Here is a 26,718-nt window from a genome sequence, read left to right as displayed (position 1 = left end):
GCGAGACCCGCGTAGGCACCGTTGCGCCGAACAGCAGCCACCTGCCTTGGAAAGCCTCTTGTCGCTCTCGTAGCTGCTGTAATATGGACCGGGTTGGACAGGTTCAGCGCGACGTCATTGCTTGACGTTGCCGTAGCGGCCGTCTCCACATGGCCCGCTGGTGAACGTGCCTTGGTTCTCAACACCGCAGACCCATCTTCGTCAAGTCGTTCGGCCTGCTGAAGCGCGCAATTTCATCTGACGCTGAGCGCTATACTTGGGTTCCTGGACAGCTATTTCCAGCGCGGAAGCGCTGATGTAGACAGTGGCGCATCGTCGGTGGTGGTGAGGTGGATGTGGTCGGACTAGAGTTCTGATGCTTGCTGGGTTTAGACTGTGCCGCAGATCCTCGCTTCGACCCTGTCCGAGACACAGCGAACTCCAGAACCCCTGCCGGGTCAACGTTCGCCGGGGAAGCCTCGCAAGCCCACGACACGTCCGTGGCAAAGATGGTTAGCTGGAAGGTATAAGCAATATATTATAGAAAACGGAGGGTGATGTGTAAAGCCACGAGGCATTGCTGTATTGGGCCTGGTGCGCAGGTCGGTTTACGCACGCGACGTATAGGAACGGTTCGCGGGTGTGAGATTGAAGGATGCAAGACCCATCAGCATGCAAGGCGGAAGGAACCGATTGAGAAGCCCAGATGGAAGATCGTGTGTTATCGCAGCCCAGCGCACCTGAGCCTCCACAGAACTGACTTTCAAATCACTGGTACCGCCGACTGATAGAGAGTTGTGCTGCAGAAAAGCAACATACTCGAGACGTAAGCCCAACGCCGAGAGCGCGACACCATACAATGATCAGTATTCACATCCTCACACTCCCTGGTAGCCGCCGACAGGCCTAATCAAGGCGCCTACACAGCAGGACAGTCACGTCTACACCCAAACACTTCAGACGTCTTGTCACAACCGCCGTGGTCTGAAGTTTGATCTGGCAAGCCACCATGACCAAGATAGAACAGACAAGGCTTTGCAAATCTTACTACAACAGGCAGTGCACGAAGTTCGTCAATGCATCGTGGTAGTCATACTAGGAATGGTAACTTTCCAGAACACCAAGGCACAGCCTCTACATTGCCACAGCCACAGCACGAGGCACAAGGGTGTGCTTCATAGTATTCTCCGATAATGCAAATCATGGACCGGGTAGATACAAGCAGTCTAATTGGGTCTTGTGATAAGGATCAGGCCTGATAAGACTAGAAGTTGTAGACTGGGACTTGATTTTGCTGCTCACAGGTATCTTGTTGAATGACACGGCTGTGACAGGAGGGTATTGTTTTTCGGAGGGCATTGAACAGGCCTGCAGCCTGCAGCCTACAATAAGCCAAAAATAAGCAAACAAGAAAATGTAGCGTTGACGAAGACTCCACGGTGTTCAACTTTTCCCTTGAATGGGACTGATACACAGTGCTGCGCAAGGCCTGACTCAAGCCGACTTTGCAAACTCTTCAAGGTACGAGACGAGTAGCTTGGTGCCATCTAGCGAGACGGCATTGTCTAGAGCACGAAAGAAGTTAGCCTGAGTCACTGATGGGGCTTTTCCCCAGGCCGGATCCTAGATCGAGTACATTCGGCCAGGTCGGCCAGAAGCCGCGTACCCAAGCATGCCTTGTGAAGGCACGACTCGAACCATGTCTGACAGCGGGATCAATAAGACGGGAGTTATAGGGCCACTTACAATTACTGGCACGGATGCCACCTACGCTGCGGTGTCCTTTCAGACCTAGCAGGCCCTTCTTCTCTGCGCCTGCAAGGAAGGCCTTCTCTTTGTCCGCATCACCACCGTTGACGCGGAAGCAAATGTTCATTCTACTGCGTACAGAGTTGTCTGGCACTACCTGGTAGACATTGGAGTACTTCTCGAGCATATCGTAGATAAGCCGCGCCTTCTCGTTGGAGACTTCCTCTTGACCACCGATACGCTTGGCACCATAGGAGCTGACGAGTCCGGACATGACCTGGCCAGCCACCCAGACATCGAAGATGGGCAGTGTGTTGTAAAGCGAGTTGTTTTTCGCGATGGTGGGGTAGTCGAGCACAATGGGGCCAACTGATAGGTTGAGCTCTCTCATCAGGTCGGGCGAGGCGGGTGTTGAGTGTGGCGGAAGGAGCGACTTCCGCATGATGACGATTGCGATACCCGTGTTGCCAATGTTCTTCTGGGCGCCGCCAAAGATGATGGCGTACTTGCGCACATCAACCTTCCGGGAAATGAAGTTTGACGACATGTCGGCGCAGACCAGGGGTGCATCGTCGCCTTCAAGGCTCTGAGGGAAAGACGGGAACTCGACTCCGTCGACGGTCTCGTTGTCGCAAAAGTACACGAAGGCTGGCCCGCCCTTGGAACGCGGAGTCAGGCTCCACTGGTCTTCCGAAGCGATCTTGCCAAATTTGCCGTCGTTGATTTTGCGCGAGTCGGTGGCCACGTTGACGTGCTTGGCTCCTACAAGACGCGCTGCCTCTTGCGATGCCTTGAGCGACCAAGAGCCGGTGACGAGGTAGTCGAGTTTGAGCTCCTCGTCGACGACCTTGCGCAGCCTCTTCATCACCTCATCTTTGTTGTCGCCCACCTCTTCCGCAATCTTGGCGCGCTTCTTCTCGACCCATATCGAGACGAGGTTGTATACGGTCGCACTGAACTCGCCGCTGCCGCCGCTCTGAAGGAAGAGGATCTCGTAGTCGTCCGGGATCTCGAGCAAGTCGCTCAGCGCCTTCTTGGTGTCGGCAAGAATCTCGTTGGCTTCTGGCGAGCGATGGGAGATTTCGCAGAGACCGATGCCCTTGTCTTTGTAGTTCAGAAGCACCTGCGAGGCCTTCTCGAGGACCTCGGTGGGCAGGGGTGCGGGGCCAGCGCCGAAGTAGTTGACGTCGGAACGGTTGACCATGGTGACGACGGGCTTGCAGATTAGTAGTGGGTGTGCAGAGTTAGTCGGAGATACTTGGGAGGAATTGATCAAAGAGGGGCGGTTTGTCTGGTGCAAGTCTTCTCACGTCGCGTCATACGGATGACTCCAATGCCAACCTCTTACCAAAAGCTGCTTCCGATCTCGGGCTAGCATGCAACATCTACCTAGGTAGGCGTGAACATGGTGGCTCCCTCATGCAGAGTACTCAAATATGGCTTGCCCCGGATCCTACATGTCCCCGCGTGGGAGTTGTTAGTATTATGCGAAGTCATTGCAGGTGTCCGGCTGCGCCCAATGGCAGGCGCCGCAAGTCCGCTGACGCCGGTTTCGGTGCGCGGGTGGGTCGCGAATTTTGGTCTGGGGATGCGCATCACTGCCGTCTGCTGCAAACACCACATTGCTGCCAGCTCAGGTATCACCACAGCAATGGCCATGTCGCTACGGGCAGCCCGGCTCCTGGGTCGCAGGCAACTAGCAGTATGTCGGGAATGTCATCGCCGGCCGTGTATCCTCTAATGTCAAATGCAGCCTCGGGCAAGTCTTGCTCTTCGTGCCGCCTCGCTTTCGCCTCGACCGTGTTTCGCACCCCGATCCTTTGCCACGACCGCCGTCCGTCGCGATGCCCATGATGTGTTTCCCTCGATGAAGGAGAGCCCGGCGGCGAGCTTCCTCTCTTCGCTCAACGAGACGCCCAAGACACCCCAGACCCTCACCGAGAAGATTGTGCAGCGACATGCCGTCGGAGTTGCGCAGGGCAAAGTCCTCAGGTCGGGCGACTACGTGACATTGCAACCGCACAAATGCATGACACACGACAACTCGTGGCCTGTGGCGCTCAAGTTCATGGGCATCGGAGCCACCAAGATCAACGACCCCAACCAAATCGTCATGACGCTCGACCACGACGTACAGAACAAGACGGAAAAGAACTTGAAGAAGTACAGCCAGATCGAGGAATTCGCACAGAAGCAGGACGTCGTCTTCTACCCCGCTGGCAGAGGCATTGGCCACCAGATCATGGTAGAGGAGGGCTACGCCTGGCCGGGAACACTCGCGGTAGCTTCTGACAGCCACTCCAACATGTACGGCGGTATTGGATGCTTGGGTACACCTGTCGTGCGCACAGATGCGGCGAGTATCTGGGCAACGGGCAAGACTTGGTGGCAGATTCCGCCCGTGGCCAAAGTCACACTGAATGGCAAAATGCCCCAGGGTGTGACTGGAAAGGATGTCATCGTAGCTCTGGCTGGCCTCTTCAACAAGGACGAAGTGCTTAATCACGCCATCGAGTTCACCGGCACTGACGAGACCCTGGGCAGCATCCCCATCGACGATCGTCTCACTATCGCGAACATGACAACCGAATGGGGTGCGCTTACGGGTCTATTCCCTATCGACTCTACCCTGCACGGCTGGCTTCGCGCAAGGGCCACTCTGGCAGCTATGGGAGAAGGACAGGCCAAGGACCACCATCAACAACAGTTTGTCCACGAACGTATTGATAAGCTGTTCACTGCTACTGGTATCGTTGGTGAGAAGATGGGTCACATCTTCAAGCCTGCGTTGGCTGCGGACAAGGGAGCGGTATACGCCAAGGAGCTCTTCCTTGACCTGTCAACTCTGTCACCCTATGTCTCCGGTCCCAACTCCGTCAAGGTGGCCACCCCACTGCTCGAGCTCCAGAGCCAAAACATCCCCATCAATAAGGCTTACCTTGTATCCTGCACCAACTCCCGCGCTTCCGATCTTGCTGCCGCTGCCAACGTCTTCAAGGATGCCGCCGTTCTGAATGGCGGCAAGATTCCCAAGATCCCTGACCATGTCAACTTCTACATTGCTGCCGCGTCAATTCCTGAACAAAAAGCCGCAGAAGAAGCCGGTGACTGGCAGGCGCTTTTGGAAGCTGGCGCGCAACCATTACCTTCCGGTTGCGGCCCCTGCATCGGACTTGGTACTGGTCTTCTCGAACCTGGTGAGGTTGGTATCAGCGCCAGTAATCGCAACTTCAAGGGTCGTATGGGTTCGCCTGACGCCAAGGCTTACCTTGCTAGCCCTGAAGTAGTTGCTGCAAGTGCGCTGTCGGGCATAATTTCTGGCCCGGGATGGTACGAGGCTCCTGAAGGTTACCAAGGTGTTCGACGTGGAGAGGGCGATGGTGTTCCTGAAGAAGAACGCATGATGACAATCGAGGACATGCTCGAGAAGGCCATCAAGGACGCTGAGGCTGCCATCGATACGTTCGGCAACGCTGAGCCCGAGACACAATCTGTCAACCCGCCCGCGGCACCAGGATCGGAAGCCGAGACGCTGACCGAGATCCTCCCCGGCTTCCCTGAGAAGATTAGCGGTGAGATTGTCTTCTGCGATGCAGACAACATCAACACCGACGGTATCTACCCCGGTAAATACACATACCAAGACGACGTTACCCGCGAGAAGATGGCGGAAGTGTGCATGGAGAACTACGACCCCAGCTTTGGGCAGATTGCCAAGGCCGGCGACGTACTCGTATCCGGTTTCAACTTCGGTTGCGGTAGCAGCCGTGAGCAGGCCGCAACTGCTATCCTGGCCAAGGGCATTCCGCTAGTCGTCTCTGGTAGCTTTGGTAACATCTTCAGCCGAAACAGCATCAACAATGCTTTGATGGGTGTCGAGGTACCCAAGCTAGCCAATCGTCTCCGCGAAGTCTTCTCTTCCAAGGATGCGACATCCTCACAACAGGCTATTAAGGAGCCTTCCAATAACAGCGAGTCGCTCGATTCGCCACCTCCCGCCGCTGCTGCTCAGCCAAGTCAAGCCAAGCAACTAACCCGCCGCACTGGCTGGACCCTGGAATGGGATGTTCGCAGGAGTACCGTCTCTGTACAAGAAGGACCAAATGGCGCCAAGTGGAACGTCAAGGTCGGCGAGCTACCTCCCAACGTGCAAGAGATCATCGCTCTCGGCGGATTAGAAAACTGGGTGAAGAAGGAGATTGGCAGCCCTCTCTCCTGAGTATGAAAGGGCTCAGTGATTAGCTTGTAACATTCATGTATACCCAATTGAAAACTTGCATAGACGGCGTTTGAGTATTTAGGTCCATTACATCAAGCAATACAGACTTCAATAGTATATGCTACCAGCACAAATCCCGTGCATCGACCTGGAAGGTCTTGACCACATACCTATCCTCCTCACCTCATATAAACCGGCATACCCTTCTCCCACCCCTTCACCCTACAACAATGCCAAGTATCTGTCTCACTAACACCCTGCCCCCCACTACTCTTCTGATCAATACTAGCATATACACTCCACCCCTCCTCCTCCAACAACTCGACCAACACAATCAACAACTCCCTCACCCGCATCGTCTCCTCCCCACTAGCCTGCCATGGATTGCCCCTGAGTTTGTACTCCCACACCCCTTGCTCTTTTAACCCAGACTCCAAGATACAATCCGCACCTACACGAGCCGGGAAGGACTCGTACAACGAAGCAGGCGCGTCGATGAAGCGAAGGCGGTTCTGGCGACTAAAGGCTACAACACACCATTCGTGATGCACAGGGATCGGGTTCTGAAACCGGAAGAGGAGGGTATCTTTGTCCATTGCGGATTTAGAGATGTCGGTATTGAGTGTCAAGAGCCAGCCTGATGCATGCAGCGTTGCTAGTACACCATTCATCAGACGCCGTGCTTCAACGCCTTCTTTGCCGTAGCCGCCCCATGGGTAGCCGTTTAGTTTGAACTCGTGGCTGTTTGCGTAGAGCTGCTCTTTATTAATACCTAGCGGCCGGATTGAGAGAATGGTGGCGCGACACTTGGAGATGATGGGCTCAGGGAAGCGCAGGAAGCGGAGGCGGTCTTCTTTGTGGAGCGATAGCGATGCGAAGCGTGTTTGTACAGGATGATTAGATGGGGGTTCTGCTGAGGATGAGGAAGGTGCTGTGTAGGCGGGTGGTGGGGGTACGAATGATGAAGTGTCTTTGGTGGAATCTGTACAGTCGCCTTTGGAATGCCCGGATGGGGACTTTCCGCGGAGTTTGTCGAACATCTTGGGTTTGGGGGTGGTGGTGTTGCGGGGTGGGAGGTCATCGAGATAGGACTAGTGGGGTAACTGCGCGCCTTACTTTCCATTGTTGGTGCCTATTGCGCCTTCTACATCTAGAATATGACATGTTTGTATGCGGCCTATATGTTCTTCATCTACGTGCAGCCTTAATGCATCACCTGATACAAGTTGAAAACGAGAATAGCCTGCAGACTACACTAGAAGAAAACCATCGATTCGGAAGATCTGGTGTCAATGTAGGCTCCAGGGTGTTTAGTGTCCCCCTTGATCAGGCTGGCAGTGCGATCACGCTCCGATGAGTCGGTCTTCACCCGAAAGATAATGTAGCTTCCCTATCGGCACCCCGACATTTCGAATGATCCCATAGGCCGTCACGTTGTGGAAGAAGCTATCAAATCTATCAGCAACACAGGCATGTAATCAAGAGGCTCAAGACTTCTTACAAATTCGGTAGAACAAACTCCTGCAAATAGGTCAAGCCGTTCAAGTCGAAATGCCACATGTTAGGCACGTCGATCGTGACGGGCATGTCCTCTTTCCCAGCGAACGCCTCCGGCTGCGCCTTCTCGAAGCATTCCAAGGCCTGCTCAATCTGTGTATATAGATCTTGGAATGAGGCCGCGTCGAACCCGAAAGTGGGTACTTCCATGCCACCAAGACGCTCAAGAGCTTTCGTGGCGGTAGTGACTTGGAAGAAGATTTGAAGTGCGAGTGGCTGCGAGAAAGGTTTTTTAGCTGTTGCTTTCATCTTCTAAGAGGGAGGTGAGAAAGATACGTACATGCATATCCGGTGCAAGCCTAGCACTGAGGACTTTCGAGTGCGGATATCCGTTCTCATCGCACCACTGTTCACCCTTCTTCAAGACCACCAAATGGTTTCGCATCGCTTTCCGCAGTGGGGGTACGCATAGTTCGTAGAGTGGAACGATCGATGTCATGTTGATTGTGTTGTAGATTTACCTTGGTATCCTTGAAGCCATGTGGGAGTGGGGGACTTAAGTGTACCTGCATCACCGATCACTTGAGACGTAGGCCGGCTCGTAGAATGTCCCGTATCGACCCGATGCTAAGGCCCGAAAAGCCGTTTCGCAAACTCGGTATAATCCAATGATGCGCTGTCAATCACCGTTGTAGGCTGCCACGTTTCCAACGCCTGCCAGCCCTGGCGTCCTGTACCATGCTCCATGCCGGTTCCCACGTGGTGTGGCTTGCCTTTGGATCTATGGATCATTACAAAGCCCTGAGAGATCTAGTTTCATGAAGTGCATGACGCTGATGATGGGAATTGCCTCTATTGTCGGCTACAGACATCCATATGCAGAAGCCTCCCAGACTTTCGATAGTATCGCCCGCACCTTCTCCCCGATCTCGTCGTTCATGGAGCCAGAGTTGACCCGCTTTTGCTCTGCTTGCACTATGAGTAGCTTCTTCTGGAGATGATCCAACCCCTGCTTTACGATAATGCGGCCTATTGTCTTAGATTCCTCACTGTCCAACACGAACCGGCCTACTTGAAACTTGCTGTCGCCTAACTCTACACGGCCTTCGCTGTTGCCTCTCTTGATTTGGTTGTCTGTTGTCGCGTATTTTGCTTGCGCCGCGACGTAAAGTGTGCAAAGAATGTCCAGCTCTTGCAAAAGAGCCATAGCGCGCATAGGGTCTGAAGAACATGTGCTGCACTCCATCATTGCACTATAAAGATTTGATAGCTTCTGGTCGAGCTCCAAAACCTTCTCCAGTGTATTGTACTCTGCAGCGGGATCGTGTATTTCGATGCCGATTGGATTTTTGAGGAAGCATTCAGTGTTTGTCGAGGATCTCCAACACATGCACTGCCTAGTCTGGTCGCTTGATAGAGGGCCCTGTATATGAAGTAAGCAAATTTGAAGCAATGCACCTGGTCATTGGACGCCGTACCCTGATATCCATATTCACAGTTGCAAGAAATATGAGGTCGTTCAGGAAGAGGATGAGTGACTTGCAGGATGGTACATATGGATACATTAGCCAAATGTGATGCTGTTATACTGTACATCTCTCTCTCCTTTCTCTCCGAACTGACAATGCTCCGATGCTCCGCGGGATAAATATTGATTAGTTTCATGCATAACTCCAGGGCTACAGCCGTGGAGTATCAGAGACTGGTGGGTCATTCATGAAACAGACAATTCGTCCCGAGTTCGGCTCAGTTGCCTGTGGACTTCAAATAGCAGCGATCAGAGGACTGTTTGCGCCCAGCATGTAGCAACGCGGGGAGTCATAGCTGATGTTCCGGGCTATCGAAAACAATGCGGTAGTTGTGGGTGCGGGCCCTGCGGGAGATGGGCCAAGGCATCCCCAAGCAGATCGCCCAAACTCACTTCTTGTCGAATTTACCGTTCAGATGGCACAGCGCAGAACAACGAGACTTCTTCTTCTCGTAAATATTCTCTTCACGAGTCGAAAGAATTACTAACAAAAAGTCCTTGTACTTCTCTATAGGTCTACATATCAAGAACCTTTAGTTTTACACGAATAAAGTCATAGAAGCCTTCCGCAAGAGCAAGTTCGTAGGTACAGGCTTGTTTGGCGACTGGGTGCAGGCCTACTGAACCACGACGTCATGCACACTAAGCTCTCTTAGTGATGAATAAACGATGAAACCAACGTCGTTATCCCACCGATGTTCGCCACATGGTACATACAGACGTTAACATCAGGATTACGACTATACCGAGTGATTACAACTTTTTACTTCCTGACGAACTTCAAATGGAAAATATTGAGATCAAAATGAGATGATCCATCAATACGGCAACGTAACGATGATCAAGATCACTAAGCTCTAGCGCCGATCCTGGACCCACAACTCAGGACCTGGAGTTTACCGCGCGCACTGGACGCGCCACATTGAGGCCTTAAGGGGCTCAGTACTGTAAACTCCCGCATCTGTCGCCAAGCCGGCGAAAAGGGGCGCAACGATTTCTTCACTTCATAAGGTTCATTCACTTTGACCACAGCCTCGATCACGACCGGATACCTACTTCCAACGCTTCGAGGCACAGAGACAACGAGTTCCTAAAAATACGCCAGTGTTTCGGCATCTACCCGCCATTGAGAGCAGACGCTAACAAGATCCATGCGCGACTTCGTAATTGAGATGGGCAAGGAAGCTGTGATCAAATCCCCGTCCGTACCGTTGGTAGGGCCAAGATATGTGCAATGAACGAAGTCTGTTGTCCTGATTACAAGGGAGTGCCAGCCTTACCCGTTCGTAAGTTCGATCCCGAGGCTGCCCCCGACTACCGTTTCACAACCACTACCCGCGACGATTGAACTTGCGACTTATCACGATCAAATTACTTGCTAGAAGTTTGGTGTCTCATGCAAGACCTTGCCTGAAGGGAAGGCTGGCGTAAAGCAGCTTGCGCGTTGGCAACCTTAGAAGTGTGAGGCGTGTCGGCACCGGGCCGACTCAACCCCCACCCAATGCTGGGTGCAGAACCGGTTGGCTGACACTAGCGAAGCAACGGCGTATCCCGACTGTTCGCCGTCATGAGTACCCTGGTCAACATACACCAACGTTGATACAAGCATTCGGAGTGGCGCCTCACCTTATGACTGGGGTTCTTCGACGTCATCGGAGTGCTTCTCTGTCAAGTCAGAAGGAATTGTCTCAGCGATGGGTACGAAATAGGAATACGCAATCACAGAATAAGGTATGCCGTACAGGTCCACCAGCCCAACTTCCCCTTAGTTAACTATCCGTGGGCGTGCGATGATCGACGGAAACTCCCAGAAGCGAAGCTGAAGTGTCACTGTGTCAGCCACTTCAACGCGCACAGTCTATGCCTGCGCCCTTGATCTGCATAATAGACGAGAACACAAAATCCTGGGCCTCGTCGGGCCTCAAGACAGGCCTGCCTCAACGGCGCTGCATGTCCAGACAGGGTAGTAGAGACCTAACACGCGCGACGATGTGTGGCTTTTACTTGCACGGCCTGCCATCGCGGAGACGGGACTTCAAACATTGCATCACATTCATTACTAGAAGATGCTTGGTGGCCGGTAACGAATGCCGCTGTAAACGTTTGAAGCCAGCTCCTCCGCCGTTCTAAGGCACTCACAGTCATAGCATGCGTACCGAAAGCGAAAACCCAATTTCTGGGTTGTCGATTCTCCTACGATGGTACGAAGTTTGTTCATACTTCTGGTCGACCATGGATCCCCAGGAGTGTACAATTACGATACCGGTTAATAGTAGTCCCCTGCCAATTTATCAAGCCAGTGAACATCTACATCTGTATCAGATAGCATCACATAAGCTGATGATTATCGCACTGTCAACACCACCACACTCTCATTCCAAGTCTTTCACGTTCATCTGTTCTAGGTCAATCTTCAACTTCAACACAACCGGCATATCTCTGTTCTCCTCGCGAAGCTACCAACATGGATCCGACGCGCCCGGGAACCCGCCGGCTGCGCAACTCTTGCGATATCTGTACTCTATCGAAGCTCAAATGCAGTCGCGAAAAGCCAGTTTGCCAACGTTGCGTAGACCGTGGCTGCCAACAAGACTGCAACTACAGCGTCGCCCGCCGCCCAGGAAGACGACGTCAAACATCTATAGTCTCAGATGACGCCGGGTCGTATGGTCAGGATGCCAGTGCGAATGGGTTACGAAAAAGGCGTGGCACAGCACCACTGACACCCTCTTCATCTTCCATGGACTCGCTATTTTCGACAAAGAAGCGTCACGATTCGACACGGAACACCCCACAGCAGATCTCGAGAGAAGCAAGCGATGTAGGGGACGGGCGTATGCTTATGAGGTCTCCAGGAATGGACTTGATGGAGTCGTTCACCAACATACCCATGGAACTATCACATAGTGGCGACGGAGTTGACTTTGCACCTATGGATAGTCTTTCGCTATGGGAGTGGGGCGAGAGTGGAATCGACATCAATGCAACGAATGGCCATCACCCAGGCGCCATGCCGCAGATGTGGGATATGTCGTCAGGTCAGACCATGCTCAGTGGCATGGACTTCGATCTCAGTAACGATACCGGGGGACCAGGACAGGAGCCATCACCACCACTGAGCCATACGAGCCAACAAAACCTATTTAAGGACGACCAAACTTCTCTGTTACCCCCAGCAGACTTCAGCAAACATTCCAAATCTTCCCCTCCGGCTACTTCAAATTTCATCTTCGACCTGTCCAAGGATGTGGATTGCAAATGCTCCACTCAAATCAGCCAACTCATGTATTCTGTCAGTCTGCGGCGCACGACAGCAGTTCCACTAGACGTTGTTTTCGCTGTGGAGCAACAGCTCAGCCAGACCAAAGAAGCAATCACCGCATGCGCCCACTGCTCTTTCGGCTCACTATACATGAGCATGATGCTTTGCACTGCCATGAGCTGGGTGATAGAGCATCTAGAAGCCTATATGCGCGAGGCAACAACAGTCAGCGCGCCCAACGGCCAAACGACATACCTGACAATCAGCGGCTTGACGCTGAGTAAAGACATGTCTCAGTCGTGTTCTGAGGCGTTAGTCAAACTCCGCCTCAGACGAGTTGTGCAGACAGCACGAGAGTTGTCAGTGTTCAATATGGAGACGAAGAGCACGCTTTTGGAGGGACTGCGATCGGCGGCAGCCGAGACTGGAGCGGCAGCGCAACAGATGTTTGGAATGTTGGAAATGAGAGGTGCATTTCAAAAATGAGAAAAACTCGCGATTTGAGGAATGTCAGCATCAGGTGTAGGAGGAGGCGGATAACAGGAGTTCAATGGTAGCGCTGGCAGCACCACATGATATTTAGATCATTTATTTCCAGATACCAAAGCATTAAAGCCTTCATTCGACATGCATTACGAGTTCTGATTGGCCTCCGAGCACGTGGTACTCGGCACATTTGCCTGACATTAATGCTTCGGTGATATAGACGCAATTTCCAGCTGACAGATCAGCTCAGACGCAAATGGCTCAGACAGTAGACGGATGTATATGAGGAATTTGTAGCCTCACAAGCGGCTGCCGGCTCATTAATTATTCGCCTTCGCATGATGCAAACAGAAACCCGTCCAAGTCTGGTTTCATAGGGGAAAGGGCTTTCAATGCTCTTCAAGATGGGTGCATTCAAAAAAAAAGCCCCGGCATTTTGGCTCATGCCCGTAGATGTTGTTATACACCGAACCGTATTGCTTGGGGAAGGCTCCGGGGTAATTGAAATGCTCCATCGTCTAATCACTTGAGTACACTCCACACGCACGTGGCTTTGACCCGGAGTAGGCTGGGCCTCGCCGAATTGCTTACCTTACCATCCTTTGTACCTTTCGCTGGAAGAAGAAGAGCTTGCAGAGATAACCACACAGAATCGTTCCTCGAGGTTACAAGCCATGCCAGCGCAACCACCCAAGGTACGTCGAATTACTTTCACTGCTGCCACGAGAACGAACAAGGCTGATCAGATCTAAAAGATGCAGCTTCGATATGGGCTATCAAATATCCCTCTAAGCAAACAGTCAATATACGCCATCGCCCTAGCCCTCGCCGCCCTCTGGGTAGTGCAGAGCTTCATCCGAGCATGGTGGCGCCTCCGTCACATTCCCAGCGCGCACTTCACCGCGCCATTCTCCTACTTCTGGATAGGACGCACCACATACAGCGGCCGCCAATACTGGGTACTCCGCGACCTACACACCAGACGTGGTCCGCTTGTGCGCGTCGGGCCCAACGAAGTCGTCACCGATGACCCGAACATCCTGCGCACCATCTCTGCGGCGCGCAACCATTACCCTCGCAGCGATTGGTACGAAGCCGGCCGGTTCAACCCGTATCATGGCAATCTGTTCACCACTACCGACCCCGCCGAGCACAAAAAGGCGAAAACAAGGTCCATGGCCGCATACAACGGGCGCGAAACTCAAGGCCTAGAGGGTTTGATCGACGACCAGGTCAAGACGCTTATCAGCGTTGTCCGAAACCGCTATGTGGTGTCTTCGCCAGGAATGGGCCAGCCTCTGCTGGATTTAGCGGCCATCACAAAATACTTCACCATGGACGTCATCACACGGATGGGTTTCGGCAAAGCGGTGGGCTACCTCGAGGACGAAAAAGACCACTACGAATTCTTGGGCACAGTAGACGCGCTTTGGCCGAGGATGTCGACGGTGGCTGACATACGTTGGATCCGCAAGATTGCGTTCTCGCCTTTCGTGCTCAAATTGGTCGGACCAAAGAGCAGTGATAAAAAGGGTTTTGGGGCGCTCATGGGGTAAGCACCTGCCTGACGGTCATTGGCACTCTCGCTAACTTCCGATTAGTTTCGCAGCTGATCAGGTCAGCCGTCGCTTTACTTCACCCGATGGTGGTAAGAATCATAAGGATTTCCTGGCGAGTTTGATGGCTCGCGGCTTCACAGAAGAAGAGTGCCAATCCGAGGGCCTTTTCCTCCTGCTCGCTGGAAGTGAGAGCACCGCCAACGCCATGCGCTCCATTCTCATCCACACCATAAGTTCGCCCGCCGTGTATAGCCGACTCTCTGCTGAGATCCAGGACGCGGTACGGATGGAGAAGGTGTCCTACCCCATTACCTTGGAGCAGGGAAAGAAGTTGCCGTATCTGCAGGTATGTCTCATCGGAATCGCGCCCAAACGTGTTGATCTTCCCCGCTGACATATATCTCTTTCTTCCAGGCGGTCATCTACGAAGGCCTACGCATGCGCCCGGCCATCCTCGGCCTCTTCCCAAAACAAGTACCCGCAGGCGAATATCCAATCTTCCACGGAAAGATGCTTCCCCCAGGGACCGATGTATGCATGAACATGTCGGCCCTGCTGCAGTCAACAGATTTGTTCGGCGCCGACGCGGCCGTGTTCCGACCAGAACGCTTCATGGAGGTAGACGACGAGAGACGCAGACAGATGGAGCAGGAGGTGGATATGACGTTTGGCTACGGAGGCTGGGTATGCGCAGGCAAGAACATCGCTATGATGGACATGGTGAAGGTGGTCTTTGAGGTATGTTCGCAACGTGCGCGATGGTGTTGGTGTGACCGGCGCTAATCTTGGCAGATGCTTCGCGTGTTCGATTTGCAGCTTGTGCGTCCTTTTGAGCCGTGCGATACGATCAGCTATGGCGTATTCCTTGACAAGGGGTTGATGGTGAAGGTGTCAGAGAAGATGTGAGATGGACGCGTTTCGTGTTTATCACCTGGGCAGGCGTGGCAGGCCTCGGGGGCAGGCGGCTCGGAGGGCTGATTGGAGGATCTGGCGGGGCCATCACCCAATGAGGCAGGTCAGCCGAGGAGCCTCATCTCCATGGAGTTTGCTTCTACGAGAACATGGCTATAGGGCAACACCAAAAACCTGCTGCTGCACTATACAGATGTATGCGAAATCTTTATGCTAATCGTCGTCCTTTCTTGATAACACCTTCACTCTCTCCAGCGATGCAGATATGACTAACGTTTTCCTTATGTCCTCTGTCGCGAATGAACATGTTCACAACGCACTGCCTGTTATTGCCTTTCTTGAGAGGCGCTTCGTCGTTTACTCATGCGAAGCCAATGTCGGTGGAATGCATGCATCGTCGTTTACCCCTTTGATCGGATCACTCAAGCATGTACCGGATGCACGTCGCGTGGGCCTACGAATCAGTGACACATGCTGTTGCGAAGGCTGCAAGTGATACATGGTCAGCAGAGAACCGTCGTGTAAAATAGTTGTGCGATTAAAAGGCTGTGCGTAGCGAATCGAAGGCACTTGAGAACAGCGACTGGGCGACATAGTGGACACTTCAGAAGCACGTCACAGCAGCATGGAGTCCAACGTTGTTAATTACTGCATTTATTCGACTATCTAATTCCTTCCCTATCTTCCCTCCTCCAATATGGTAAAAAATGACTAACCCTCACTACCATGCTTGTGTGCGTTTCAACTTCAACGGCAAACCATCCTTGGGCTTGATAGCTGTAATACCAGCAGGTTGTGGCACATAGGCTTTATCTGCCATCTCAAACTCAAAGCTACCCACAAAAGCGGAGATGAAAGCCCGTAACTCGACCTTTGCATAGCCCGCTCCAATGCACTTACGCGGTCCATGCAAGAAGGTCATGAAAGCGTAGTTCGTGTGTGCATTGCCATGGTTGTTCGCTCGGCCGCTGTCTTCATCAATCCACCGACCCGGTTCAAAAGTATCGGCAGTCTCTCCGTAGAATGACGCAAAGCGATTCATAGCCGCGGGAACAATCCACAGACGTGTTCCGGCTGGGATGCGGGTACCGACAACGGTAGTGTCTTCTACGGCGACGCGTGATGTGATGGGCGAGGTGGGCATGAGACGTAGCGTTTCGTTGACCACGGCGTTTAGGACGGGAAGGGTATCGAGTGTTGCAGAGTCGCTGAACCTTTCTGCATCGTTGTCGAAAAAGCGGTAGGGAACGTGTTCGCGAATTTCGGCACGGAGCCGATCTTGCCAGGTGGGGTTGATGGCAAGTAGCCACAGAGCCCAGGTAAAAGTTGCTGAGGTAGGCTCGTATCTGTGTGACTGTTAGCAGCAATTCCCATCGTCCATCAGTAAACGTTGACGACATACCCTGCGCCGATGATTGTTAGAAGCTGGCCAACCAGCTCCTCGTCCGTTAGCGTTCCACTTTGTATGAGCTGCAGTAAGAGGGCTTTTTGGCCGGTGCCTTCGGCAACTTCTTTCTTCCTCTCTTCGACGAAGGCAAAGCAAAGCTGTCGCAGCTTATTGCGAGCGTCATCGAGGTCCCGGTTAAATTTCCGTGGGAGGAGCTGTAGGACCCAGGCCGGCAAAAAAGCGTTGGCTATGAACAAGTGACGAACGCTCTCTTTGCTGCCAGTCAACAGCTCATACAACTCCGTGAGCTCATTCGGTTGCCGTAGTGTGTCGAAGTCTTTGCCCAATGCAGCGAGACCGATAGCATCGAGAGTACCTTTATTACCCCAGGGCAGAACATCCACCACGGTGTGCTTTGCGTCAGCTGAGGCGGTAGACCGTTCCATTGTCTCCACCATATCAATAGCCTTTGACCAGAAAACGGGGCAAAGATCTTGAACGGTTCGATGATTGAATGCCGGCTGAATGCGTTTACGTAGGTATTTGTGCTCATCGCCTTCCAAGATGAGGAGAGACGGCCCCAGAATTCGGCTCATCAGTCGTCGAGACACCGCTGGCTTGGTGAATGAGTACGCGCGACGAACCAGCACCTCAGAGAGGGCCTCGTTGCTGACTACCAGGACATGATTGACGTTCATAAATCCGCGGAAATGGATCAGACCCTGGTTGGGTACCGAGCTTGCCATGTCCAAATAGGCTTGTCCACGTGGGTTGGTGAATTGAAGGAGCCCATGGCCTAAGAAAGGTAGCCCACCCTGAAGCAACACTGTCAGTTATGCACCAAGCATCCCATGGTAATATCTCACTTTGGCTGTAGGAAGATGTCGAAATGGGTTGAAAAGACGGGGGTGGATTTCGACCTTGTACACCAGGTATATCACATAAACCACAACTAGCGTCGCACAGAGCGCTGGTAAGGACAATGGAATCGAGGCAAATTGAGAGGAGATCAGTTCTGTATACATGGCGAAGGTATGAAATGCTGTAGAAACCGTTACACGAAATGTAGGATATGTACACAGATCACGCCTGCGATTCTGATAGCGAATGACGTCTGTTTTGCTAGGACAAATTATTAGTTTATTGTGTCCAACATCAATCTTTCCGTCCCTTCGCCGGCTCAGAAAAGAGTTCCAGGCTCAGAAGCGTCGCGAGGCGGATAAGGCGCGATCGTTGGCGAACGGTTGACGTTGGCGATGCTGGTCGGGCCAGATGCGGGTGGTAGGCTGGAAACAATCGCCCGGAAGTATGCAACCCAAAAACCCGATGGGATGAAGGAAACCTCCCGACAATGGCGTGATTACATTCTCACCATAACGCGATGATCTTGCGCCAGCGCAATTGTACCAGTTTCGTGCTAGCCTGCTGCAGCGCAAGTTGGTATCGAAGTCGCGGCGTAGTCAAGCGAAGGAGAAGTGGAAGTTGAAGAACCCCCCATATCTTGATAAAGTCATTCGTCTTATTTCTCCTACTGGCAGCTCAATTGCCATCATCTCTCCAATATTTACTCCAGAGCACCAACCAGCTGAAACATGATGGAGATGCAAGAGAAACTTTTCATCAATAACGAGGTGAGGACAGAGACAGTACAAGACATGTCGGGTCATGGAAGCTAATAACCAAATGCAGTACGTCGCATCGCATACTAGCGAGAGGCTCACGGTGCACAACCCGTACGATGGAAGTCTTGTTTCAGACAAGATCGAAGTAGCGCTAGAAAAGGATGTCGACTTGGCTGTGTCGGCAGCACAGGCGGCGTTCCCAACATGGCAGGCAATGACAGGCGTACAGCGTAGTGCGCTCATGCTCAAGTACGCCGATCTGGTCGAGAAGCATACTCAACAGATAGCCCAGCTCGAGTCGCAGTGTATGGGAGCGCCCATGATGCTGGCGACGAGGGTGGTAGGGAACCATGTGGCCGCTTTCCGGTATTACGCAGGTTTGACAGATAAAATCGGTGGCACTACTTACGCCGAAGATGGCGATGGCTTCTTCAAGATGGTGTTGCAGGAGGCGATTGGAGTATGCGCAGGCATCGGAGCGTGGAATGCGACGCCCATCTTTTCGGCGTTGAAGGTGAGAATGCCGCCTATGTTCATTCTTCCAGACAATTGCTGACTGGAGTGCAACAGATCGCACCCGCTATCGCAGCAGGTAACACATTTGTGTTCAAGGCGTCAGAGAAGTCGCCGCTGGGCGCGTTGTACCTTGGACTACTGTTCTGCGAGGCTGGCTTTCCCCCAGGTGTAGTGAACTTTGTGTCCGGCGGGCCAGCGACGGGTGCTCTCCTCGCATCGCACATGGGCATTCGCAAAATCTCCTATACGGGGTCCGTCAGCGGCGGACGCGCAGTACAGGATGCAGCCACAAAGAGCAACCTGAAGCAAGTCACACTTGAGCTGGGAGGCAAGTCGGCAGCACTTGTCTTTGACGATGCCCACCTCGAGACCGCCATTTCGCAATGCTCGCAGACATTCGCCCTCAATGGTGCCCAGGTATGCTCCGCAGCCTCGCGAGTGCTTGTCCACCGCGACATCGCCGATGCCTTCATCGCGGGCATCAGCACTGCTTTCAAGCAGTTGGCTGCAGCCCACGGCGCGCCGGCGGAAGCCTTCTTTGGCCCCTTAGTTGACAAGCAGCACCGTCAGCGAGTGCAGGCCTTCGTGGATGCTGCCCGTGACGAGGGCGTCAAGGTGGTCGCAGGCGAGGTGCCTGACCACCCCACCGCCCTATTCATGCCGCCGACGATTCTGATCGATCCGCCAACCAACAGTCGCGCATACCGCGAGGAGATCTTCGGGCCTGTCTTGGCTGTGAAGACCTTTTCCACAGAGGAGGAAGGTCTTGCACTTGCCAACGATTCCTCCTACGGGCTCGCTGCTGCTGTCTTCACCTCCAGTATGCCACGTGCCCTGCGTGTAACCCGCGCTCTCCATGTCGGCATGGTGGGAGTCAACAGCCCGGTCCTGCCCTTGAGCCAGCTGCCATGGGGCGGGTGTAAGGAGAGTGGCTACGGGCGCGAGGGCGGGATGGCTGGTCTGGAAGAGTATCTGCAGTCCAAGACGGTCATGATCAGCATGAAGGACCCAACTTCCGCCAAATAGATTAGTTCGTAGCGTTATAACTCTAGCAATCACACTCCTTACAACTTCTCGTTCGGTGTACTACTCCTGACCTTTGCGTGAAGTAAGACCAGAAGCTAAGTGCGAAGCTGTCTCCGTTTTATCGTGCACTCAACTGACAGGAGAATGCGTCTGGTCTTGTTCCGCGCTCGTGGCGTACGTATACGGGAGCAAAGCACACGGCCAAAGTGGGATCGTTGTAGAGCACCGCAGATGCTGATTCAAGCTGAGAGCATTGGAAGGCATAGATGTCGAGGTTTGATGTGCACAGAAAAGCGTTGGCGGCGTAGTGACTGCGTGAATGTTCGCATCAAGAGGTGCAGCGTGCCAAGTCTCGGAGCTTCGCTAGCCGAAGTGGTCAAAGCTCTCAAATCGCCAGCCATCCGCAACATTCCTACATACACCAACCTTCACATATCGAGTTTTATCGAGATGAAAACATTACAACACATGGATTGAACTTTTTGATATATACCGTCTGAATTCCTCTCCCGTCCAGAGTACCACTAGATGCCTGCCCGTTCTTGGAACCGGATGTACAAATCGGGTCGGTTCAGAGTCTGAAACGACCTCAGAAGCCCAAAATGGGGATCCAGACTCCACTGGCGATTCTTCTCACCTTCCATTCCCTTGGTCTCCAATTCGAAGTCAAAAGACCAAAGTAGATGTGCGATGGTCAATCGGATTTCGAAGTAGGCCAAATTCTGGCCTATGCAAAGTCTTGGCCCGGCCCCAAACGGCGCGGACGCAGACAGCTTGTCCTCTTCAAAAGCTGGGTCCCAGCCCTCGTCGGGATTATTGCGCAGCCATCGCTCGGGGTGAAATTCGTTGGGCAGATGGAAGTTACGCTCAGAGCGTACTGACGCCCATGGCGACGTGGAGACTGCCGTACCTCCCGGCACTACAAGCGGACCGATCTGCGCACCCTGCGCTGGGGTTTCGCGTGGAAGACTTGAGCTGACCGGTGGGAAGACACGCAAAGCTTCTTTGATGCATGCATCAAAATACACCAAGTCTTCCAACTTTTGTAGTGTAATGTCACTTGGGTCTGCGAAGGTGGTACGGATGAGGGTAGCGAGGCGCTGATGGATGTCGCGATGGGTGCTGAGAACCCACATGAAACTGACGAGAAGGGAGGAAGTAGTCTCGGAGCCGGCAACGATGAGGGCCATCATGTCGAGGTAAAGCTCGGTTGGCGAGAGGGACTTTCGGGCGTCCTGGTTGCGTTGATAGTGGTAAACTATGTCTTTATGGTCAGACTTTTCGTCGGCAAGACCTGGTTCAATGTTAGCTGACTTTGACTCTGTAGACACATAGCGAAAACCTACGCTCGAGAGTCCTTTTCTTCGCGTTCACGAAAGAAATCATCCTCCACTTCATTGCTTCCTTCGGCATAAGTTTGAGCGCGATACGGTTGAGCAGTGTACCCACTCCCGCGACTCTCCGGACGGCCATGTCCAAGTTCGAAGTAACAAGAACTTTCGTCGTTGCCTCTGCCCATTCAGTGGCAACACCACTGTCCAAGCAGTGGAACGACTCGCCGAAGCATATATCGCCGATAATATCGAATGTTGTAAAGGATACTGTACTGCGTTAGACCATGTTACTTTCCCCAGTGACATGACAGATGGGAGAGGAACTTACACCAATCGGCCATATTCAAGGCTTTGCCGTTCTTTCCTCGTGTCTTAATTACGTGCACCAATTTGGATATCTGAGTCTCGAGTATCTCCTGCTGTGATACAAGCGCAGGCTTCGTAAAGCCAACTGCCATTCCACGTCGGTGTCTCTGGTGCTCAGCCCCCTTTGAGAGCCCGATCCCGATACAGCCATCGACGGGTGTTGCAATGCCAATGAAGATTGGTGACTTCTCCAACGCTTTGCCATGCTAAACCAATCTGTTAGCCGGGACTGCACTACATGTATAGGCGCTGCTGGTTGGACTTACGCGAAAACCGTATATCTGCTCTGCTCCATATGGTTCGGCAAAGCTCAACTCATTCGGGGAGATCCGAACGACTGGTCCGTATTTCTCATGCAACTTGTAGTTGTACAAGTGTTGAGTACCACGGAAGACTGCGATTGCGCTCGGGATATTCGACACGCTGTTGAGCCATGGTCCTGGATATTTCCGCAAAGGATGTATCCATTGTCGATAAACAGCTGGCCCTATGACGGATACTAATATCTTCAGACATGAGTCAGTGTTTGTTCCATGCGTTGGCGCATGTGTAGCTCACCACCAACAAAATGGTCCACCCCGCAAAGGGGTTGTGCGAGAGGGCGAGTTCGAGCACAGCCATCACGCGAGTAGGATGCTATGGTGGGGAGCTCTTTGGCAAAGGAGAATCGAAGTGGCAGGAATCTGAGTGAAAGAGTCGGGGAATTCCTTGTCGGGATTCTCTTTGGTGGTTTTGAAGTGGATCGACGTGTGTCAGAGAACACTAAGGACGGTCAACGGCACATATACCGACTATGCTATCGATAGCAAAACGTCGTCGACTTAGTAGACCGCAATGAACCGAATTGATTGATGCCGGAATGCGCGGATGCAACGGTTGATACTACGTCATGACGGGGGAGAGGTTGACATAATATCCCGCGGCCTTATTCAAGGTTGGATTTGGGTTTCGGGTCATTCACCATCAGATCTGACCCCGCGCATGAGTCGCAGATGGGCGATTGACGAAACGAGGAATGCGCGATTGAGTTGTGTATCGAGAACGAAATATGCCACGAAGATACCAGAATTGGCTATGTATACTCTGGTATAAAGGCAGTACGCCACAAAGTGATCATAATCTCACACCGCTACAACACTTCGCAGCACTCAACTCATACATCGATAAACTCATTCTACATCACCATGTCTGCCTTCCCAACCAAAGTTCTGGCTAACGTCATTGGCTTTGGAATCGTCTGGACCGGGGTCTTGATGTTGCAGGTACGTTCACCACAACATCACTAAACATGAGGCACAGTCCTAACTCAAATACAGCGATTTCGCTCCCAAGGGAAACAAGACCTCCTTCCCATAGATGATCAGAAACCTAAACAACATTCTGACCAGGCGACTCATAACAAAACCCATGTTGTCAATGAGCGCTGGTACTACCCACCCGACATCGCGGATGACTTGAAAGATATCGACCTTCCATTCCGAGTCAAAGAGGAGATCTACGCAACGGCTTGGGAATACACTCGCTGTGTTATTCCTGAATACACCAACTGGTCCCGATATGTTGCCTTCATGCGCATCATCGTGATGGGCATCATTGCGGAATTCAAGGGTGATCTCATGGACGTTGCCAACGACGACAATGTCGTTGGTTACAGTCTTACCGGAGTATTGAACACCTTGTGCGGACGCACAGCAGGAGGGTATGTCTCACCATCTGGCACTCTGGGCTTCCCAAGCTTTTTTTGCTAACACAACCCCGTCTTCAGTGAAGAAATGTGCCGCGAATACCGCTGCTTCCTGTTGATGTCGTCGCAAAAATCTCGCCACCAGACAAACACTATGCTGTTCCGCCGTTACAGTGTCGCTCTATCGAAGGGCCCTTGGCAGTTCTTCCGCATGCGCGATACCGACGCGCTCGCCCGCTTCACCATCGGTGTAGCGCTAGTCTGCAACGATCTCGACAACATCTGGTTCACTGAAGAGCAATTCGACATCATGGCCGAAATCGGTAACACCATGTACGACGGTATCTCTTACTGGAAGCATCGTTCCGAGGGAGAGATCAACAGCACCTTCGCATACGTCCCAGAGGAGAAGCGCGTCTTGGCATACCACAAGTGCCGCGAGGCGCTCTGGGCTTTGGACGTAGCGTGGGCGAGACAACCCGAGATGAAGTGTGTCATCAACTTTCTCCGCTACTTTGGTGGCCCAATCCACATGATCATGCGACGATACCGCTTTGTGGAAGAGGGTCTGACTCTGGGCCGACCCGAGGACCAGCGCGTCATTCAGCAGACGCGGAGCAACGTCAAGCTCTGGAATAGGCTGGACGAGCAGAAAAAGGCGAAGGAGCAAGAGAAGATGAGCGTCGAGCAGTACCGTCACGTTCTCGCGAACGAGAAGGTCTTGTTGTTCAACGGTCTCGCGCCTATGCTGGACAAAGCCGAGCTGGGTCTGTGCAACAAGTGCAGCTACCGTGAGACATATGGTGCCCCGCAGGCTCATACCTTTGGCGGAGTCGTTCTGTGCGACGAATGCCAGCAGGGGTGGGCCGATTGGACGGAAACCGTGCTACAGCGCATGGTCAGAGCCTTCCCGGAGGCTGCTGAGACTGTCCGTGTTAGTGAGATGCGATCGAGGTCCTCAATCGCACCGTGAGGATTGCACTAGGCTTTTGAAGAGATGGAGATGTGTTAGAATACCACAGGGCGGCGCGCTGTTTATCTAGATTGTATATGTGGAGGCGAGATGCATTCCCTTGTTCGTTGTTTACTCAGGCGGTCTTGAGGAGCTAGGCGGAAGGAGTCGAAACGGTGGGAATTGGCGATGTAGCCACGCTTTGATACCAGGCCGGTTCTGTTTGTATAGATAGTAGCGAAATGAACATTGTCCCCGTACGAATATCTCCCTCAACAGTTTTCCACTAAGCAGAGTCAAAGTTCGCTCTTGCCGTTCAGGTCAAAAGATCTCGGATACTACTGTGGCCGGTGACAGCATCTCCACGATAGTGTAGCGAAGCAGAGAATACACCTGTGAGCCAAATAGGGCGTGGTCTTGATTCAGTCTATGCATCGGAATTGTACCTTGGTATGCGAGACGATTGTGACAGGTTTGGGATGGATCGCTGGAGTGCCGTCTGATGTGTCACTCAGATGTAAAGTGGTCTGCATGCCATTTGAGCGTACAAAATGTATTGCAAAGTAATGCGCAAAGTATGCGACAGCAGTTGCGCAAGTATGCAAGTGCAATATTAACGTGAGGAGGTGGTTCATCCTGGGGGCTGCTGCTCCGGGCAGTTGAGTGTCTTGCGGCGGCCTCAGTGGGGCGGCGCTCCTTGCCGAGAGCAGGCTGGGTGGGCCCACCTGGGCAGGACCGCGTGCTATGTGACACATCCATTCAAACACCCGACTTCGTATCTTCCCACCATTGATGCCAACCGCTGTCCTCAGCTTGCCGATGCATCATCCTGTGATGACTACAAAAGAAGATGTGAATGACACTCGGTGCGTCCCATCGCCACAGGTTTCGTCAGCCTCACGGAAACTCACTCTTTCCGCGGTCCACGCGTCAAGAAAGCTCAGTACACAGCAAACACTTAATAATATTACTATCTAATTCCACTTCTCTATGCCAGGCAAGAGATGAGATAGGCCCCAACGACAAGACGATACAGCTCTACAGCTCTCCAGCATTCTTTCCTCAAACATCCTGATACACTTCGCAACCACCCAATGCCGGATCAGACGCAAACGCCTCGAAAACATCCTCGCCAACATTCAAAAACAAGTTGAGCCCGTTCTTATACCAAGCATTACCAACCGCCTCACCATTGGGCACGGCCTCTGTCAAGACAAAGAGGTTAGGTATGGAGGACGACGGGATATAAAAGGACGGGCTGAGCGGTCCAAGATGAAACTTCTCGTAACCCAAGTGCGCTACCGAGCTGAAGATAAGGTGTTCGTCACCTCCTTTGAACGCGAAGGTGCGCGAAGGGCTGTCTTTAAAAGTCGCGTCGTAGGTGATTGCATGCATTGCGTTGTCGTCGTATTGGCCGAGGGTCTCCGTGACCTTCATGGCGAGGTTGATGGGATCTGTGGCGTTGGCGGGCTTGCTCTCGGCATCAGGAGAGATCATGACATTGACATATGGTGACCCTAGTAGTCCGTCGCGTACGCCTAGTAGCCAGCGGAAGCTGCTTGACAGATGTAGATCGACTGGCGGCCGTTGGACACGACCGCGAGCCCGATTGAGACACGCCCAGAAGAAGCCAATCAGCACTGCCTGATCGGTCCGGCGCATTGAACCCTTAGACTGTAGTTCTTTGATCTTGTGCTCGACCTCCATGGCTGGTATGTGCAAGAGGTAGTTGTATATGGTCTCCGGTTCTGGCGTCTGCGTGGCATCTGAGCTATTTGGCTTCAGTGTACGGCGATACGGACCTCGCGTGGGAAGTTCCTGAGCTTTTCCAAGAAGCGCAGGGCCATATTCCTCTAGGTCGATCTCAGCAAGTTGCTCGCTGAATATCTCTGGCTGCCATGACGGCGGGTTCTGGGGCGTATCGTTTTCGCCGTGGAACATTTGCCCGTAGTTCACCGACCAGCTTTCTAGGAACTTTGCCGCCGTATAACCGTCAGCCAGGCCATGTTCAAAGTCGACGCCAAGACTGAATCCACTGCATGCAAACGCCGTGAACTGGACCTGAATGCCAGGAGGCTGAGGGGAGGGCGCCGGAAACAGGGCTCGGACAGAGGAGGGGGTGTAGTCCCATAAGAATGTCGACTCGTTCAGAGAGGCAGGTGGAAGTAAGCTGCGAATCCGCGACTTCGTGCTCGCTTCAATGAACTCTACCGCCTTGTCGCTGGAACTACCCCAGCTGACAGTGGTTCGCTGGTACTCTTGATCACCCTGACCCGCATTTGGTGCTGCGCCGGTTTCCAAAGTTCCGACAAAACGTGGGTAGATATCGAGTGTTTTGGAGAGACTCGCAGTAAGGCGCGCTACGAGGTCTTGCGGCGGCTGCTTCGGTTTCTTGAAGAGGTATATCGTTGGTACTGTACGACGGTAGGCGTACCATGCATCCAAGATTGGTAAATTCGCAGAATGTTGTGATAAATTCTCGTAGCCCTGGGGCCAGATCTCGTGTACTTTGACAACGTCGACTTTCATTCTTGCGTATGACGAATTTGATAGAACAATTACACTCCGCCAATATAGTAAGATGAGATAATGACAGAGAATCCCAGTAATGATTGAGAGATACTACAATCACCAACGTTG

At 52.8% G+C, this 26,718-nt stretch overlaps 10 protein-coding genes across 10 annotated transcripts; 4 read left to right on the top strand and 6 right to left on the bottom strand.

Moving 5' to 3' along the window:
- Positions 1 to 1,473: 1,473 nt before the first annotated feature.
- Positions 1,474 to 2,932, bottom strand: J4E83_002836 (uncharacterized protein; the record flags this gene model as incomplete). Its single annotated transcript, XM_049329777.1, has 2 exons — positions 1,474 to 1,544; positions 1,726 to 2,932. 2 exons carry the CDS (start codon positions 2,930 to 2,932, stop codon positions 1,474 to 1,476), a joined length of 1,278 nt encoding a protein of 425 aa, XP_049191456.1.
- A 447-nt stretch (positions 2,933 to 3,379) lies between these two features.
- Positions 3,380 to 5,947, top strand: LYS4 (mitochondrial Homoaconitase; the record flags this gene model as incomplete). Its single annotated transcript, XM_049329776.1, has 2 exons — positions 3,380 to 3,430; positions 3,482 to 5,947. The coding sequence occupies 2 exons, from the start codon at positions 3,380 to 3,382 to the stop codon at positions 5,945 to 5,947; spliced, it is 2,517 nt and encodes an 838-aa protein (XP_049191455.1).
- A 179-nt stretch (positions 5,948 to 6,126) lies between these two features.
- J4E83_002834 (uncharacterized protein) lies at positions 6,127 to 6,987 on the bottom strand (the record flags this gene model as incomplete). The annotated part of the gene is made up of 1 exon (XM_049329775.1): positions 6,127 to 6,987. One exon carries the CDS (start codon positions 6,985 to 6,987, stop codon positions 6,127 to 6,129), a length of 861 nt encoding a protein of 286 aa, XP_049191454.1.
- Positions 6,988 to 7,444: 457 nt separating this feature from the next.
- On the bottom strand, positions 7,445 to 7,790 carry J4E83_002833 (uncharacterized protein; the record flags this gene model as incomplete). Its single annotated transcript, XM_049329774.1, has 2 exons — positions 7,445 to 7,720; positions 7,785 to 7,790. 2 exons carry the CDS (start codon positions 7,788 to 7,790, stop codon positions 7,445 to 7,447), a joined length of 282 nt encoding a protein of 93 aa, XP_049191453.1.
- Positions 7,791 to 13,124: 5,334 nt separating this feature from the next.
- Positions 13,125 to 15,185, top strand: J4E83_002832 (uncharacterized protein; the record flags this gene model as incomplete). Its single annotated transcript, XM_049329773.1, has 5 exons — positions 13,125 to 13,128; positions 13,543 to 14,272; positions 14,322 to 14,625; positions 14,694 to 15,017; positions 15,072 to 15,185. The coding sequence occupies 5 exons, from the start codon at positions 13,125 to 13,127 to the stop codon at positions 15,183 to 15,185; spliced, it is 1,476 nt and encodes a 491-aa protein (XP_049191452.1).
- A 727-nt stretch (positions 15,186 to 15,912) lies between these two features.
- Positions 15,913 to 17,324, bottom strand: J4E83_002831 (uncharacterized protein; the record flags this gene model as incomplete). The annotated part of the gene is made up of 2 exons (XM_049329772.1): positions 15,913 to 16,537; positions 16,594 to 17,324. The coding sequence occupies 2 exons, from the start codon at positions 17,322 to 17,324 to the stop codon at positions 15,913 to 15,915; spliced, it is 1,356 nt and encodes a 451-aa protein (XP_049191451.1).
- An 846-nt stretch (positions 17,325 to 18,170) lies between these two features.
- On the top strand, positions 18,171 to 19,742 carry J4E83_002830 (uncharacterized protein; the record flags this gene model as incomplete). Its single annotated transcript, XM_049329771.1, has 3 exons — positions 18,171 to 18,209; positions 18,268 to 18,714; positions 18,771 to 19,742. The coding sequence occupies 3 exons, from the start codon at positions 18,171 to 18,173 to the stop codon at positions 19,740 to 19,742; spliced, it is 1,458 nt and encodes a 485-aa protein (XP_049191450.1).
- Positions 19,743 to 20,266: 524 nt separating this feature from the next.
- Positions 20,267 to 21,534, bottom strand: J4E83_002829 (uncharacterized protein; the record flags this gene model as incomplete). Its single annotated transcript, XM_049329770.1, has 3 exons — positions 20,267 to 21,036; positions 21,089 to 21,343; positions 21,405 to 21,534. 3 exons carry the CDS (start codon positions 21,532 to 21,534, stop codon positions 20,267 to 20,269), a joined length of 1,155 nt encoding a protein of 384 aa, XP_049191449.1.
- Positions 21,535 to 22,626: 1,092 nt separating this feature from the next.
- J4E83_002828 (uncharacterized protein) lies at positions 22,627 to 24,099 on the top strand (the record flags this gene model as incomplete). Its single annotated transcript, XM_049329769.1, has 3 exons — positions 22,627 to 22,704; positions 22,759 to 23,141; positions 23,208 to 24,099. 3 exons carry the CDS (start codon positions 22,627 to 22,629, stop codon positions 24,097 to 24,099), a joined length of 1,353 nt encoding a protein of 450 aa, XP_049191448.1.
- Positions 24,100 to 25,140: 1,041 nt separating this feature from the next.
- Positions 25,141 to 26,607, bottom strand: J4E83_002827 (uncharacterized protein; the record flags this gene model as incomplete). The annotated part of the gene is made up of 1 exon (XM_049329768.1): positions 25,141 to 26,607. One exon carries the CDS (start codon positions 26,605 to 26,607, stop codon positions 25,141 to 25,143), a length of 1,467 nt encoding a protein of 488 aa, XP_049191447.1.
- Positions 26,608 to 26,718: the final 111 nt, after the last annotated feature.

The sequence above is a fragment of the Alternaria metachromatica genome, assembly GCF_023757995.1.
Source record: "Alternaria metachromatica strain BMP 0045 chromosome Unknown scaffold_4, whole genome shotgun sequence".
Taxonomy (NCBI): domain Eukaryota; kingdom Fungi; phylum Ascomycota; class Dothideomycetes; order Pleosporales; family Pleosporaceae; genus Alternaria; species Alternaria metachromatica.
This window is presented reverse-complemented; position numbering and strand designations above follow the sequence as displayed.